Here is a 14,251-nt window from a genome sequence, read left to right on the forward strand (position 1 = left end):
CTTTTGGCTTCTTATAAAGAATTTATTTGAATGGAAATGCGTGTTCATTGACAGGGAACTTGTACTTGAGATTTGTGCAAACCATGTGCACAAGAACGGAGTTGTTTGTCCCACATACAGTATTCAGAAAACACAAACGTCGCCAAAACGGTTTTAAAATGTTCAAATCACAGTATATAAAAAAACCTTATAAAACACAAGCCAAATACAGAACGCTCCAACGAACTATTCAAATGAAGTGATGATAACCGGCACGATAGGATCGTGGAAAGGAGACGTTTAGTTGCTGTCTTCAAAGCTTCCACTGCTGCTGTAAGAAGAGCAGAATCTCATCGTGCTCATGGGATCAGACACGTACCCTGGAAGAGAGACAAACAACTGACCTAATAAATAATAACATAATAAAGACATTACCAAGTGTGATTCCACATTAACACTTTACGTGAATGAGAAAGTACAGAAACATACATTGATCAGGGAATGAAATAATCAACATTACATAACAAGGCTTCAAAAAGCACATTCAAAGATACTGCATAAACAAACCATTTCGATCAATGGGAGAAAACTGCATGTTCCTCCTGTGTTCCTCCAGCGAAAGGCCTCCGGATGCTCGACGCCGCTCACTGAAGAGTAAAACATAAAGTCAACACCTGCTCGTCATTCTACTGTGAAACGACACCAGCGCAGACAGATATACAGCTTTGTTTACACGGAGGGAGACAGATGAGATGGAGCCAAATAGAGGCAGCAGAAATTCAATACATAATGTGCTCAACAGGAGGCTGCTTTCGCTTTCTCCTCAGTTCAGCGTTCAGCTTTCCTTTGGTTTCCTGCTCAGTATCCCAGCAACTCCAAATCCTTACGGTTACAGTAAGTCTCTTAACTGGTCCACGTGTTCCGGGTAGAACAATCGTTCAGAGGGAGTCTTTTCTGCAGAGCTTTTCCAAGGAGATCTGCACTTTACTGAAGGATATTTTCTAGTTTTCATTGTAAACGCAGCTCAAATATGTGTGTGTTTGACAAATGCAATATTTGGCTTGTGCTTCGTATGAACTTTGACGCCATTAAAAAGTTATTCTCCCCCCTTGTCACCCAACTTTAAAGACACAACCGCAGGGAAACCAAACCACCCGGGTCTCTGCTCGGCCCCGGTTATTCTCTGACCTCTGACTCCAGAAGGCGTAGGCGCGCGAGTTGAGCGCGTACTCCAGCTCGAAGCGGGACCGCAGCGCGGCCACCTGGCTCCGGCCGGGTCCTCCTCGCCCCAGCAGGCAGTCGGAGGAGGAGGAGGGCGACAGGGAGCCGCTGCTGTTGCTGGAGGCCGGAGACATCAGCTGCCACACAAACAACATTATCCACCAACGCGCTTGCAGGGTTAAAGACTCAACGGATGCGCGGGACGATGGGTACCTCAACGTTGCACAAGCATTCCTCCAGGTTGGAAAGCACTTCGGAGAACTCGGGCCTGTCCTGAGACGGGGGGGGGGGGGAAGTGGAGAATGCAATTTATGCCTCGCTTCAATAACGAACAATCGAACGCTTCGTTTGGTTTCCCACACAACAGACGGGGACACTTGTATCCTCTCAGACACCGTCTCTCTTTTTCAGTCCACCCACGCATGGAGCAAAGGTGAACTCCGCTTCAAAAGCAGTCCTTAGATCTCCTGCCTCGATGTAAAAGAACAAACACTGGAGCGCCACCGGAGCTGTTCAATTATACATCCTCAGATAGAGGCCACGGCCTGCAGGCTGCTTTAATACACCAGACAAAAACACAACAACAACAACAATACAAGGACAACGCAGGAAAGATGAAAACACACAAAAAAAAACTAAATAATGCAAACCAGAACACCAAATTTGCTGTATTTCAAGACTACGATTCCTGCATAGATACAGAAAGAACCCTTCTGCTGCAATTGAATGGTTTTGAAATGCATCATGATGACGCAATCTGGTCATTTTCACGAGGCTATTAGGAACATTTTGCAATTTCAGATTCAATTTGTGTCACACACCTGAGAGCTGCATTGTGATATCTGCTGCTCTCAGGCTTTGACAAAGAAATGCTACTGCGCGGAACATCGTGTCCCACGTTTAAAACCCCCGTGGCAGCTGGTGCACAGGTGAGACACCGCGCGAGAGACACGGCGCACACGAACGTGCTTTTTAAGATGAGACGCTTTTTTTCACTAAATGTCTCTTGACGGAGCTTAACCGGGACAATGCGATGACAGCGGGAAGCGAGCAATCCTTAAAGCTGGCAAACGGGGAGGAGAGTTGCCACGGAGGGAGCAACGTACCAGCACGCTCGGCCCGTGTCATAATGTGTCTTAATGAGGCCGAGGACAAAAACATGCTCAGCTAATTATGAAAATGGCAGCATCGAGGGGAGGATCACACACAGGCCATGCGTTCATTAGCGTGAGATAATGCACCGTCCGGGGACGTGTCTGCAGAAGCCGTTTGCTCAGCATCATCTCCGAGCCTCAGTGTGTCTTAACAGCTAATGACGGGAGAGGATGCTAATGGCGAGAATATTTTTGCGTTGATTTGAGACGAGCAAGCAACACCTGCTCGAGACGTGAGAGCTCACGGTGGATTTTTGTAGATACAGAAAATCTATTGTCGATGAAGTTGTTTGGGAGTCACATTGTGTCATTCACCTCCGGGCAGGCGTTCCAGCCTCTCATCAGAAGGGCGGAGATGGGTTTGGGGATGGAGTAGCCAACAGGAGGCCGGATGTGATGGTACGCCATGTCTGCTGCAGCAGCAGCTGTGTGGACAGAAACACTTCAGAAATCTAGTCGGGTTTCGTAAGACCTAATTAAATTTAGGCAAGGCAAGGCAAGGCAATTTTATTTGTATAGCGCTTTTCATACACAAGGCAGACTCAAAGTGCTTCACATCATAACATTTCATACAATAAAGGGAAATAAAATGCAGGAATTAAAAGACAATTAAAAACAGCAAATAAAAGCAAATTAAATTATAAATTAAAATCTTATTTAAATTGTTTAATTAAAGGCAGAGGTTAAAATTGCAATGCAGATTTAGCAGAAGGCAAAGCTGAACTAAATTGCGTAGTAACTAAATGATGCTTTCCCATGATTTGTATTTACTCTGGGAATCACTAACAGATTGGTGTCAGAAGATCTTAGTGATCTTGAAGGAATGATTGAAACATCATGTGTTCTTCTATTACCTGCAGCTGCTTTTACATGTCAAAGGGTTTGGGGTTTTTTGTGCTTTTTTTTCCTTCTCTCGTATCTCTCGTGAGGGTCCTCCCTCAGTTTAACCTCCAGCATGCAAACAGACTACGAGCGTTTAGGCCCAAATACCTGGTTTCAAGTGAGCGAAGGGAATTTCTCCAGTAAGCAGCTCCCACAGACAGAGGGCGTAGCTGAACATGTCGGCCTTCACAGAGTAGCGAGTGCACTGGGTGAACACCTCGGGCGCCATCCAACGCAGGTTCTGTTAACACACACAGAAACACGCGGATGTGCACAAACACACACAAGTGAATCTTTATTGCCTCAGAGAGATTCTTCCATTTTTCTTTAGGCCATTACACACAAACACACACACACACACACAAACACACACACACACACACACACAACATCAGGCCCAATTACTGACTGATAAACACTGCGTCCCAGCAAGGGCAAGTAGTTCCTCCCAGCAGGCAGTCCTCAAGAGATGTAACACACTTAACACAAAACTGCATGCCAAGCACTTTGAGTAGTGATGAGTCAGCGCATCACGGCAAATTCTGCATGGAAGCAGTTTTTCCTTTTTTATTTATTTTTTTGCTGGTGGGTAATTGATGGCAGGTGACGGCAGCAGCTCTTGTTGCACGGACGCCGCACACGGCGAGAGCGTATTTGGCAAAGGAGGGAGAGAGGAAAACGGCACCGACCCCCGGCTGCTTGGTCATGTTGTCCTCGTCAACAGATTGTAGGAATCTAGATTCTGAAAAGAAAGAGATTGTCAATTAAATAACCAAAACAAGCGAAACCAATTAAAGACTTGACTTAATAAAGACAGTTTAACAAAGGACGGCGGGATGGAAGGAAGTTTCTCTTTGCTAATCCTATCCCCCCCTTTGTTTGCATGTGCTATAAACGCTACTTGGCCATGACGTTAAAGCTTTATTCAAACTGACGCGACTGTGCTCACAGGCGATGCGAAGAATAGTATTAAAAGTGCAAAACAGAACTGAAGCACAAATGACGACGCCCATTAAAGCAAGTAAACTGACTCAGTAATGTCAATTATTTAATAATATTGGTTGAAAGAACATAAGCTACTGGTCATACCGGACCAAGTGGGGCTTTAGCTCTAAAACTCCTAAAATTGAATAAAGTATGTGAGTTTTATTGCTGATGAAAATCAAAATAGTCGCCCTCTTACCAACAGTATTGTATTATTTCAATAAAACCGTCTAGGCAGCTTTCATTTTCTTCTCCACCGCAACGGCTCTCTCACCTCCAAAGTCGGCCACCACCGCATGCCCGTCCTCATACAGCAGAATGTTGTGGCTGGAAGGATCACACCAATCATTGGTAACGACAACGTTCTTCTATTCTGTTAGTACCGAACCAACGTGGCTCCCACCTGTTGAGGTCCCTGTGGATGATCGGCTGGGTGAGGTTGTGCAGGTACTCCATGCCCTTGGCCACGTCGATGGCGATGATGAGCTTGGACTGCAGGTCGATCAGCCTGTCCATTGACACGTTATTAAAGCAGCGGCCACTTAGTGGCGGATCGATGATTCATGCCAATCACTCGCAGCACTTTACACAGATCGATAGGGCGGTCTATGAAGACAGCACACTTCATTCGGATCAATGGTGATCCTCGCTGCTCCCGAGGAGGATAATGGTTGAGCTCAAGGTAGTTGGGAGCTCCTTTTAGGCCTTAACTTCAGGATTTAGTCACTGCTAAAGGGTAAAAGCAATCAAACGGATGTTTAACACACCTGACCGGACTTACCAGAACTTTATCATTCGTTGGATTTAACGAACATCTAACGGAAACTCCTTTGAGATGGAATGCATGTTCATGGCCATGCAATGAATCATTATTTACTTTTTCAGTTTTTGACTCGCCGCCGTTTGTGTCGAGCAGCATTACACTGCATTGTGTCTCTATTATTTAGAATTATTTTAAGTAAAAGAAGCAAAGTAGTAGAGAAACAAGTCACATAGAAAAAATTAAGTTTGAAAAAGATGTTGTTTATGGCAGAGCTGCAACTAAAAAAATGAAATGATGTGACATGTAGACTGTTGCGCGTTGGAACGAATGACAGGATGCAGTCGTTTCTAGTTTGAATCCCGCCGTGACCTGAATCATTCAAAGTGAATATTGCAGACCTTCTCTGTGTTTGTGTTTCAAATGGTTAGAAGTAGAAGTTGTGGTAGACGTTCTAGGTTTAGCATGTTGTGCGCGTGAAAGGACACTTCCTCACCTCTTCTGCTCGTGCAGCAGAGAGAACAGGGAGCCTCCGGAGACGTACTGGGTTACGATGGCAAACTGGCTGGGGTTGTCCAGGCACGCCCCCACGAACTGGATGATGCAGGGGTGGTTGAGGCGACAGAGGATGGAGACCTCTCTGCAGAACATGTCCACGTCCGACTTGGAGCAGTACGTGTTGGATCGATAGCTGCGATCAACAGCGGGCAGCAAAGGACTCGTTAGTTTTTCCCCCCCTGATGGGACGTTGAATGTCACCTTTATGAGTGCAGGGTTACCGTTTTATGGCGACAGTTTTGTTTCTGCATTTGCCTCTGTAGACTCTTCCGAAGGAGCCTGAGTGGGGAAACAGATTTATTCACCAGTAATAGCATCAGATTGTCTGAAGCGCGCAGCAAGGACCACAGGAAACAGATGAGCAGAGGTACCTGATCCGATAATTTCATTGAACTCCAGATCGGGCAGCTGAAGATGGAACTGAGAGGGGAGGCTGGCCCTGAGCAGCAGAACTTCGGCCTTCTCTGAAAACAGAACGCAACCTTTTTAGAAAATATGGAATGGAACGCATCATGAAGCCATCATGTTTATGTCTAAAATAAAGTGAAACATGTGCACCACAACTACGGCTATAATTAAAACTAGGATGAGGGGCGTGTGTGTGTGTGTTAATCTGCGGGTGCTGCAGCAGCATTTTATATCTATAGAAACTATATAAATATTGGCAGGTGCACACCGGCCTGATTTAAGTTGATTAACATTTTAGGGTAAAGTACAGTAGTTAGGGTATAAATAATTGAATATGCTGCAAATAGCTTTTTTTTGTTTATTTGTAATTAATTTAGGCTACCAGGTAGAGTGCGCTGTAATAGGCAGAATCTTTTCTTTTCCCCCCCATCGACAAATCAATAGTATGGTCTAATTTTTGTCACCAAAATGAGATCTAGAACCTTGATCTTGATATTTAGAAGCTTTAAACGTGATTCTAAGACGTGACGAATGAATAGCACACAAAGGTAGCCAGATCTGTGGTTTTATAGGTAAGAGCATCAGCCAGGTATTATCCCCAGCAGCTAAGCCCCCTCCCATGGCAACAGACACTGGGGCTGTCATATCATCTGACAAGCGACGTGAAATGTGGGGAAAGCTGCTGTGCTTCACTCCACCTCGCTACCTTTAGTCATGCTTTTGATTTTTCCCAGGGGAGACGGAACAGAAACGTAGGACCCATCTGAAAAGAGAGACGACATGTTGCTGTTGATGGGAGGACGTCATTTTCAGGCCAGATAATGAATATTGTATAAAAAGAAAAGTAAAAAAATATTATGTCCAAAAATGTCATGAAAAATAAAAGAGTAAAATAAAGTAAAAAATATTTTGAAAAATGTGTCAAAATATGTAATGTTGAAAAAAAGTCATGTAAAAAAAAGTGACAAATATTAGTTAATTAATACTATTAATAATAAAGGGGTAACTCACCCCCTCCCGGCTGTGAGTACTCGTTGCAGGGGGAGTCGTCTGGACGTTTGTAGTGTTTCAGTAATGTGACAATAGCATCGTGACCTGAGTAAGAAAAACTCAAATATGTCAGAAGTACTTGAGTTGGTTCTGAAATAGTTCTGGTCTTCCGAGTGAGGATGCATGAGGTTTGTTAATGAAGTATTGTGGCTGTGGCGACACCGTAAAATTAGAAAAACAGTCACTTCAGTTCCTCTGCGGTTACTATTTAAGTAAAAGGCATCAATATTTTAAATATAGCTTACACTTTTCTCGCTGGCGTCCCTTTCAGATGCACAACATTGCTTTGTGTCTGCTTCTCTCAGCCAGGAGCATATGGCGACCAACTGCAGCTAATACATCGACTATAAATAAGTACCTCACACAACCCCACTTCAAAAGAACAGAACTATCCCTTTGATACTAGTTTTTCCATTCAATCTGTTCCGACAGCCTGTCGCCATGCCGACGGACCTTTTTCATAGGCCCACATGAGGCAGGTCTGCTCGTCCTTCTCCCCACTGGACCTGCTGGGGTCGCAGGCTACCAGGTTCATGTCGGCCCCGCTGTCCAGCAAAAACTGCACCAGCCGGATGTGGCCGTGAAAACAGGCACTGTGTAGAGCTGGAAAGAGTATTTATTATACGACCATGGGGCACGACGCGGCTGGTGCTGTTTAATCTGAACACTTTAAAGGAGGGTCACCCGTGTGTCCATCTCTGCCCTGATTGTTGATGCTCGTTGCATTCTGGCTCAACAAGAACTGGACCAGCTCCAGGTCTTTTCCGTAGGTGCACGCACTGCGACACAAGACGAGTTCCTCGTTACCACGTCAGAGCGACACCAATCACGCGTTAAAGGTGGTGCCCGTAGGCAAAGCATGCATTTTGTGTCCGTGCACAGTTTGTCTGGTTTAAGACGGTGAATAAATACAGCACCTGTGAAGTGCCGTCTCGCTGAATATGTTCTCCTTTGCCAGACTGTCTGTGCCAGAAAGCTGTACGATCGCCTTCGCCGCCTCGTACTTTCCATTGTAGCAGGCCCTGATGAGACACAATAATCACAGCACTTCATCTCCCCTCGTCATCTCCCAAAAGGTTGTGGACGGTTACTGACACTGTAAAACCTTTTTTTTTTTTACAAGTGTAACGGTGTGTCTCCGTAGATGTTGACAGCGTGAGGCTGTACGTCAAAGTTGCCCTGCAGCAGGAAACGCACAGTCTCGTGGTGACCGAAGCGGGCGCAGAAGTGCAGAGGGACGTGATCTTCGTTGTCCTGAGCGTTCACTGGAGAGAATCGCAGTGAAGTTCAGTGCGTTGATCATTTCCGCGCGGGCCGAACGAGAACGTTTGCTACATGTGTGGGGCGTGCAGTGTGGGAGGCTCGCCGTTAGCTTTGGTGCCTTCCTCCAGCAGGAGCTCGATGATGCTGAGGAAACCCTTGGCTGCAGCCAAATGCAGCGGCTGGTCACCCACCTCCCCGCTGGCGTTCACATCGGCCCCGAACTTGAGCAGCAACTTTGCCAACTGAAGGGCAGATGCAGAGGTGACAATGTGCGTGCAAAATTCAGCCTTTCAGTCATCACGGTTGCACAAATGCAGCTGCAACGTACCTGCTCGTTGCAGTTATAAGAGGCGATGTGCAGGGGGGTGAAAAACACGGCATCCTGAACATTCACACTGGCTCCGTGCTGCAGGAGGATATCTGCTGCCTGGCGGGGGAGAGAAATAGTCACTAAAAAGTCACTTCCCTCACAGTAATTGAGGCCAAAAAGAAGATGGCCTCACCTCGTGGTGCCCCGCCAGCGTGGCGACATGCAGGGCGGTGAGGGCACCGTAGCCCACCTGCTGCACGTCCGACCCCCCGTGGAGCAGAGCGGTCAGCAGCTCAGCGTCGTCCTGGCGTACAGGGGATTCACAGACATGAGAATCCATCTCCGACTTGAACAGCTGCGACATTAAAGCGATGTACTCGGTCATATACTACGTTCCTATTTGTAGTTTACTCTAGAGTACTTATTTTCACTACTGGTACTTGCACTCCACCAAGTGGCAGGAAAAAGACACCTATTGCACTTAGAAACACATGACGAAAACCATTGAATTCAGATTTTATTGCTCCTCAGTTGCGGTCACCTTGTACGCAGCCAGGTGGAGCGCCGTGAACCCATTCCTGGACAGTCTGGAAGGACGGAGGCCTTTGAGCATCAGCGTGCGCATATTGGTCTTGGTACCTGGTCACAAATGCATGATTCTTTTCATTCTTTTCAACTCATTCAACAAAACATGTTCGATGTTAAAGTTGACATTTATTCCACATCAGCCGTGTACATTTATTTTTACATTTATGTGTTATGCGGGGAGCTCGACTGTACACACAATGTCAGTCGGTTCATGGTAATCCTTCCTCACACTGCCACAGTTTGTTGAGGAGTTATAAATAGACTCTCGGAGTCATGCATACCTCCACATACGCAGCAGAGATGCAGCAGCGACAGCCCCTTCGCTGTTCGGTAGCTCAAGTTCACCTTCTGAAAAGCTTCATCCGAGCTGAGCCAAAGACAATAAACATCACCTGCTGGTGAGGAATGACACGCGACCGCCCGACTGAGGAGAACACAATGCGTACAAAGCAACACGTGATACGTTAAGAGACGTAAATAACTGTATGCATTATTTTTGTCAACCTGAAAGCAAGTTTGAGCTCCACACGCTCGTCGTCTTTGAGCTGGAGATCATCTTCCAACTTCTCTACGATCACAGCGTACGACTCGCCCACCTTCTTCTTCCACTCATCTGCACAGCCATCGCCATGGTTAAAAAAACAACAATAAAAGCCCATATGCAGAAAAACTTTCTTTATTTTACCTCCTGATTTGATTCACATATATATATATATATATATATATATATATAAATAATAAAATCAAAAACACCATTTAAACATTATCAGACATTAACTTTTGAAAGCCAAAGTGCAACTCGCCAGTGTTTGTGACTGATGGCAGCCAACAATCCACACCCGACTTTCATGTTCTTATTCAATCCAAACCTCATTCTTGTCAGAATTAAATAATCCCCCCCCACACACACACACACAGCAGTTACCTGTGCACGTCTGAGAGGGTCTTGATTTGTAATTTCCCATCGATAAGGTTTCTCTTCTCCTGTAATATCGGCTCTGTAGTTTGGTAAGGCAGTAACACAATCTATCACTCTGCCACAATTGCACAGGTCCAGATAAAGGGGGAGGGGGGGGGTGGCAGTGGGCTAAAAATAAACACTGTTGAATGCTAAACAACTACGACAACTGATCTCCCTCTAAATGACAGCAACCAGTGTTAATTGGGATTTTGTGCAATATCAATTTATAATAGACAGCAGAACGTCATACTTTTGAACATTTTGGAGAAAAATTGAGTGTAGTGATGAACTTTATCTCACAGTTAAGCTGATACATAATTTCGATTATGAACTTTGATTGTCTCGTTTTCCCCTCGTGATGTCTTCATACAATCCCCTCCTGAACGTCAGCATCTCCTCCAGGTTCTTACACTCCAAGGACTCTCGCATGGACACCAGGATCGTGTCTTTCGGTACGGTGAACGCGGAGCCGCTCAGGGCGGCCTGCAGCATCTCCAGGGACAGAGAGAATGAGCTTTGTTGATCAGAGCAAACGGGAAACAAACAAGCGTTCCACAAACTACAGCCGGGCGCACCACCGGAGAACCTCAGCTCTCCTTCCTTCAGCCCCCAGCGGGACAGACCCTCCGGCAGGCTGACGCCAAACAGCTTCAGCTCCGCCATGCGCGAAGGCGCTTCCACGCCGCGCTTCAAGTCATCCTCGATCCCGAAGGCCACGGTGACGAACCCGGCGCGGTGCCCGCGAGTCACGCTCAGAGAATGCATGAAGACTCCGCCGGGCACCGACAGGCCCGCCCTGACCCAGCAGCCGCTGACGACGGAGCCCCCGCCCACGGACGCTCCCGCTCCCAGTCGGGAGTACTCCACCACGGCCCCGGCCCCCACGGAGCAAGCGGGGTCCAGGACGCTGCACATGACGCAGCGACCCGGGTTCTCGTCCGCGTTCAGGCTGAAGGCGGACGACAGGAGACCCAGCTCGGTCCTCAGAGCCCCATCCCGGGCGAGGTGGAAGAGGTACTCCGATGTGGTCCCAATGTGGTAGAACTTGGAGTTGTTCAAGAGAATGACACTCAAGGGAGTCCCTTTCAGAAGATGGAAGATCTTTCGGCGGATCTCCACCAGGCTGTCCTCCTCCTTGGTGACGTTGGCGGTGTTGCTGGTGTAATCTACCGTGGCCCTCGGGCCCAGCGCGTGGAGGAAGTCCCCGTATGCGTCCACCTCGCAGTGCAAAGGCCCCAGCTCCTCCAGCAGGCCGAGGAGCGATTTGGCGGTGTCAAAGTCGACATAATAGGTGCTGTCTGTGTAGACAAACTCTGTGTCAGAAAGAGAAAAGCAACCGCCGCGGCTCTTCCGAACAGCTCCACTGTCGCGCATCTCGTCAATGCTCGGCTTGTGCAGGAAGCGCAGGCAGGAGACGTTCTCCACTTCAGAGTGGCCCGACTTTTTGTCCGGATCCAACACAAAGACTCCGTGGGTCGTGCCGACAGACAACGAGGACGGGTGGGCCAAAGCCGTGAAGCCCGGTTGGTCGAACCGGACGCTCTCATCACCTCCGGTACTGTACAGCTCTATGTCGTCTGCACAGGTCACCAGCACGCCCGGCTTCATCCGGCAGGGGAAGTCAACATACAAGGCCAGTTTGAGCTCCAGCATCTGGTAGAGAGGGTCTCCCAGCGGCACGGCGGTGAAGATCTTGCCCAAGGCGCTGGCACTGGGCAGACGCTGACTGAATCCTCCTGGGAGGACGAGAAGTGAGGAGACGTCACACCAAACTAGTCAACTTTGGAAAAGCAAACATAAAACTCTTAGTTCACACACTTTATTATAAAGCCCTGATTATTTGGAAGCTGCTGTGATAAAATATTATATAATAACAACACATATTATTGGTTTGTGACGAAAAGAGAGCTGAGCCGGAAGGCAAAGCTCTCGATCTACCGGTCAATCTTCGTTCCTACCCTCACCTATGGTCATGAAGGATGGGTCATGACCGAAAGAACTAGGTCACGGGTACAAGCGGCCGAAATGGGTTTCCTCAGGAGAGTGGCTGGCGTCTCCCTTAGGGATAGGGTGAGAAGCTCAGCCATTCGCGAGGAGCTCGGAGTAGAGCCGCTGCTCCTTTGCGTCGAAAGGAGCCAGTTGAGGTGGTTTGGGCATCTGGTGAGGATGCCCCCTGGGCGCCTCCCTAGGGAGGTGTTTCAGGCACGGCCAGCTGGGAAGAGGCCCCGGGGAAGACCCAGGACTAGGTGGAGAGATTATATCTCTGCACTGGCCTGGGAACGCCTTGGGATCCCCCAGTCAGAGCTGGTAGATGTGGCCCGGGAAAGGGAAGTTTGGGGTCCCCTGCTGGAGCTGTTGCCCCCGCGACCCGACCCCGGATAAGCGGTTGAAGATGGATGGATGGATGGATTATTGGTTTGAGCGATCGTGTTAAATGAATTTATTTCAGTGTTAATTACACGATAACGATCATCTGCTTTTGGCCTTATGTCTTCCTCTGTTATGTATAATTATTGCTTATAATTTAAATATATTTGCATACATAAATGAGCTCACATGGGTGCAACAGTTATTGTGACTGTGGCGGTGTGTGATTTGGACTAATCCAGATGGAGGAAGCGGTGATGAGGTTTACAACATGTTAGAACAGTTTGGACATGTGAACATGTGATGTCACAAACGCTGCTTATTCTATACTGACAACAATTCATGGCCATTAATGGATTCACATTTTTCTCATTTCATGCAGCAGTATAAGCACGTGACTGTCTGCCTTTCTCCTGCAAACCTCTTATTTGTATTGAAGGGAGATGGACGCGTCTGCAGAACTGAAATCATTAGTCAAAAAATGAAATGAATGAATTGGCCGCATGTTTTTGATGATGACTTTGAGCAATCGGGTTCTGGAAAATTGTAATGGCCATTTAAAAAAATATATACATATATTTTCTACTTTCTAAACAAGTATGCTTTGAGCAAAAAGCAGTGGAACATGGTGTATTTGTAGGATTAGGGTCTCAAACCTGCATGGATGAGGATGACTCTCAGCCTCTCCAGAGACTTCCCATAGATGTCATTCAGCTGCTGCAGCGCATACAGAGTAGAGCCCCCATTCCCTTGAAAACAGGTCATATTAGTAGTAATAACAATAACGATAATAACGCAACGCTTTGTTGTAAAAAAGAAAAAAAAATCAATGTAGACTGCCTCACCTATTTTAGGTCCAGGTGGATCAGAGAAGACCTTGTAGTGAGGCCCGAGGGGAAGCTCCTTCCGGGCCACTTTCTGTCTCACCTGCAGCTCGTAAGCGGCTCTCTGGCTCTCGTCCGCGGCGGTCACAGCCACCACGTCCCAGAACTCTCCGGGCTGCACCTCTCGAGCTGTCAGGCGAAGACAGTTATCACATAGCTTCTTCAAATAAGACTAAAGAATACAAACGGAGAATAAACACAAAGGCATTGGGTTTCGAAGGAGAAGCGAGCTTTTGCAGTGAAACGAGTCAGTCGGACATAAGACTCACCACGGAGGGAGTTAAACTTTCCTATCTTTACTTTTGTCGCTTTTTGTAACTTTGTGACACTTTCCTGGCTCATACTATCGGTTCCGAGTCCGATTTGTCTAGTGTCTCGTTCCATAAGTGCTTTTAGTTTCAGCAGATAGCGAAGGACCCTTTCCGTCCCTGACTTCCGGGTCACGTGGCTAGTTGTGTTTATGACGTAAGCGTGGATCAGGAAAACAGGAACATTTATTGGCAAAGTATGTAAGACATACGAGACATACAAGGAATTTGACATGGTCATAACAATGAGACAATGGACAACAAGAAAATAACACAGTGCAGGAAAAACGACATGTTCCATTTACAAATTTTAATTTAAATCTACAGTATAAAATAGACAAATATAAACTAGAGGAATGCAGAATAAAAAATAAAATATTAAGTAAAGTACAGTGCGCTCTGCATAAGAAGGAAGATGCTGAGACGCACGCTGGGCTGTGCTCATGGTTTATAGATTATATCAAATGAATTGACTGTTTTTGCATTTCATACAAACCATATCATAAAGAGTTGGAAATTGGACGACATAATTGCTATATTTCATCTTATAAAGAGAACCCACAAACATCCAATG

The 14,251-nt window shown here is 46.8% G+C and overlaps 2 protein-coding genes across 3 annotated transcripts; both read right to left on the reverse strand.

Moving 5' to 3' along the window:
• Position 1: 1 nt before the first annotated feature.
• Positions 2-10,222, reverse strand: tnni3k (TNNI3 interacting kinase). Of its 2 annotated transcripts, none has more exons than XM_040185304.2 (25): positions 10,083-10,222; positions 9,662-9,770; positions 9,439-9,524; positions 9,111-9,208; positions 8,763-8,873; positions 8,588-8,686; positions 8,363-8,501; positions 8,117-8,261; positions 7,914-8,018; positions 7,681-7,775; positions 7,450-7,599; positions 6,958-7,041; positions 6,653-6,709; positions 5,910-6,002; positions 5,760-5,817; positions 5,477-5,671; positions 4,624-4,728; positions 4,495-4,547; positions 3,926-3,978; positions 3,345-3,477; positions 2,670-2,779; positions 1,414-1,473; positions 1,168-1,337; positions 547-626; positions 2-359 (listed from the first exon to the last, which is right to left on the reverse strand). In XM_040185304.2, exons 1-25 carry the CDS (start codon positions 10,120-10,122, stop codon positions 280-282), a joined length of 2,508 nt encoding a protein of 835 aa, XP_040041238.2. In that variant the 5' UTR covers positions 10,123-10,222; the 3' UTR covers positions 2-279. The 2 variants fall into 2 exon arrangements, with proteins under 2 accessions (XP_040041238.2, XP_077964656.1); XM_078108530.1 differs by having other exon boundaries at positions 8,763-8,924.
• On the reverse strand, positions 9,818-13,814 carry fpgt (fucose-1-phosphate guanylyltransferase). Its single transcript, XM_040185309.2, has 4 exons — positions 13,639-13,814; positions 13,331-13,498; positions 13,142-13,234; positions 9,818-11,854 (listed from the first exon to the last, which is right to left on the reverse strand). The coding sequence occupies exons 1-4, from the start codon at positions 13,751-13,753 to the stop codon at positions 10,443-10,445; spliced, it is 1,788 nt and encodes a 595-aa protein (XP_040041243.2). The 5' UTR covers positions 13,754-13,814; the 3' UTR covers positions 9,818-10,442.
• Positions 13,815-14,251: the final 437 nt, after the last annotated feature.

The sequence above is a fragment of the Gasterosteus aculeatus genome, chromosome 8, assembly GCF_964276395.1.
Source record: "Gasterosteus aculeatus chromosome 8, fGasAcu3.hap1.1, whole genome shotgun sequence".
Lineage (NCBI taxonomy): Eukaryota > Metazoa > Chordata > Actinopteri > Perciformes > Gasterosteidae > Gasterosteus > Gasterosteus aculeatus.

Excerpts from the sequence above, each read along its gene's own strand:
- tnni3k (XM_078108530.1), bottom strand. The coding sequence starts at position 10,122 with ATGGGAAATTACAAATCAAGACCCTCTCAGACGTGCACAG. Across the intron at positions 7,042-7,449 it reads CATGTGGGCCTATGAAAAAG|GTCACGATGCTATTGTCACA; the intron begins GTCCGTCGGCAT and ends TTTCTTACTCAG. Across the intron at positions 6,003-6,652 it reads AATCAAAAGCATGACTAAAG|AGAAGGCCGAAGTTCTGCTG; the intron begins GTAGCGAGGTGG and ends TTCTGTTTTCAG.
- fpgt (XM_040185309.2), bottom strand. The coding sequence starts at position 13,753 with ATGGAACGAGACACTAGACAAATCGGACTCGGAACCGATAGTATGAGC. Across the intron at positions 13,235-13,330 it reads TCCACCTGGACCTAAAATAG|GGAATGGGGGCTCTACTCTG; the intron begins GTGAGGCAGTCT and ends CCTGTTTTCAAG. Across the intron at positions 11,855-13,141 it reads AGTCATCCTCATCCATGCAG|GAGGATTCAGTCAGCGTCTG; the intron begins GTTTGAGACCCT and ends TCGTCCTCCCAG.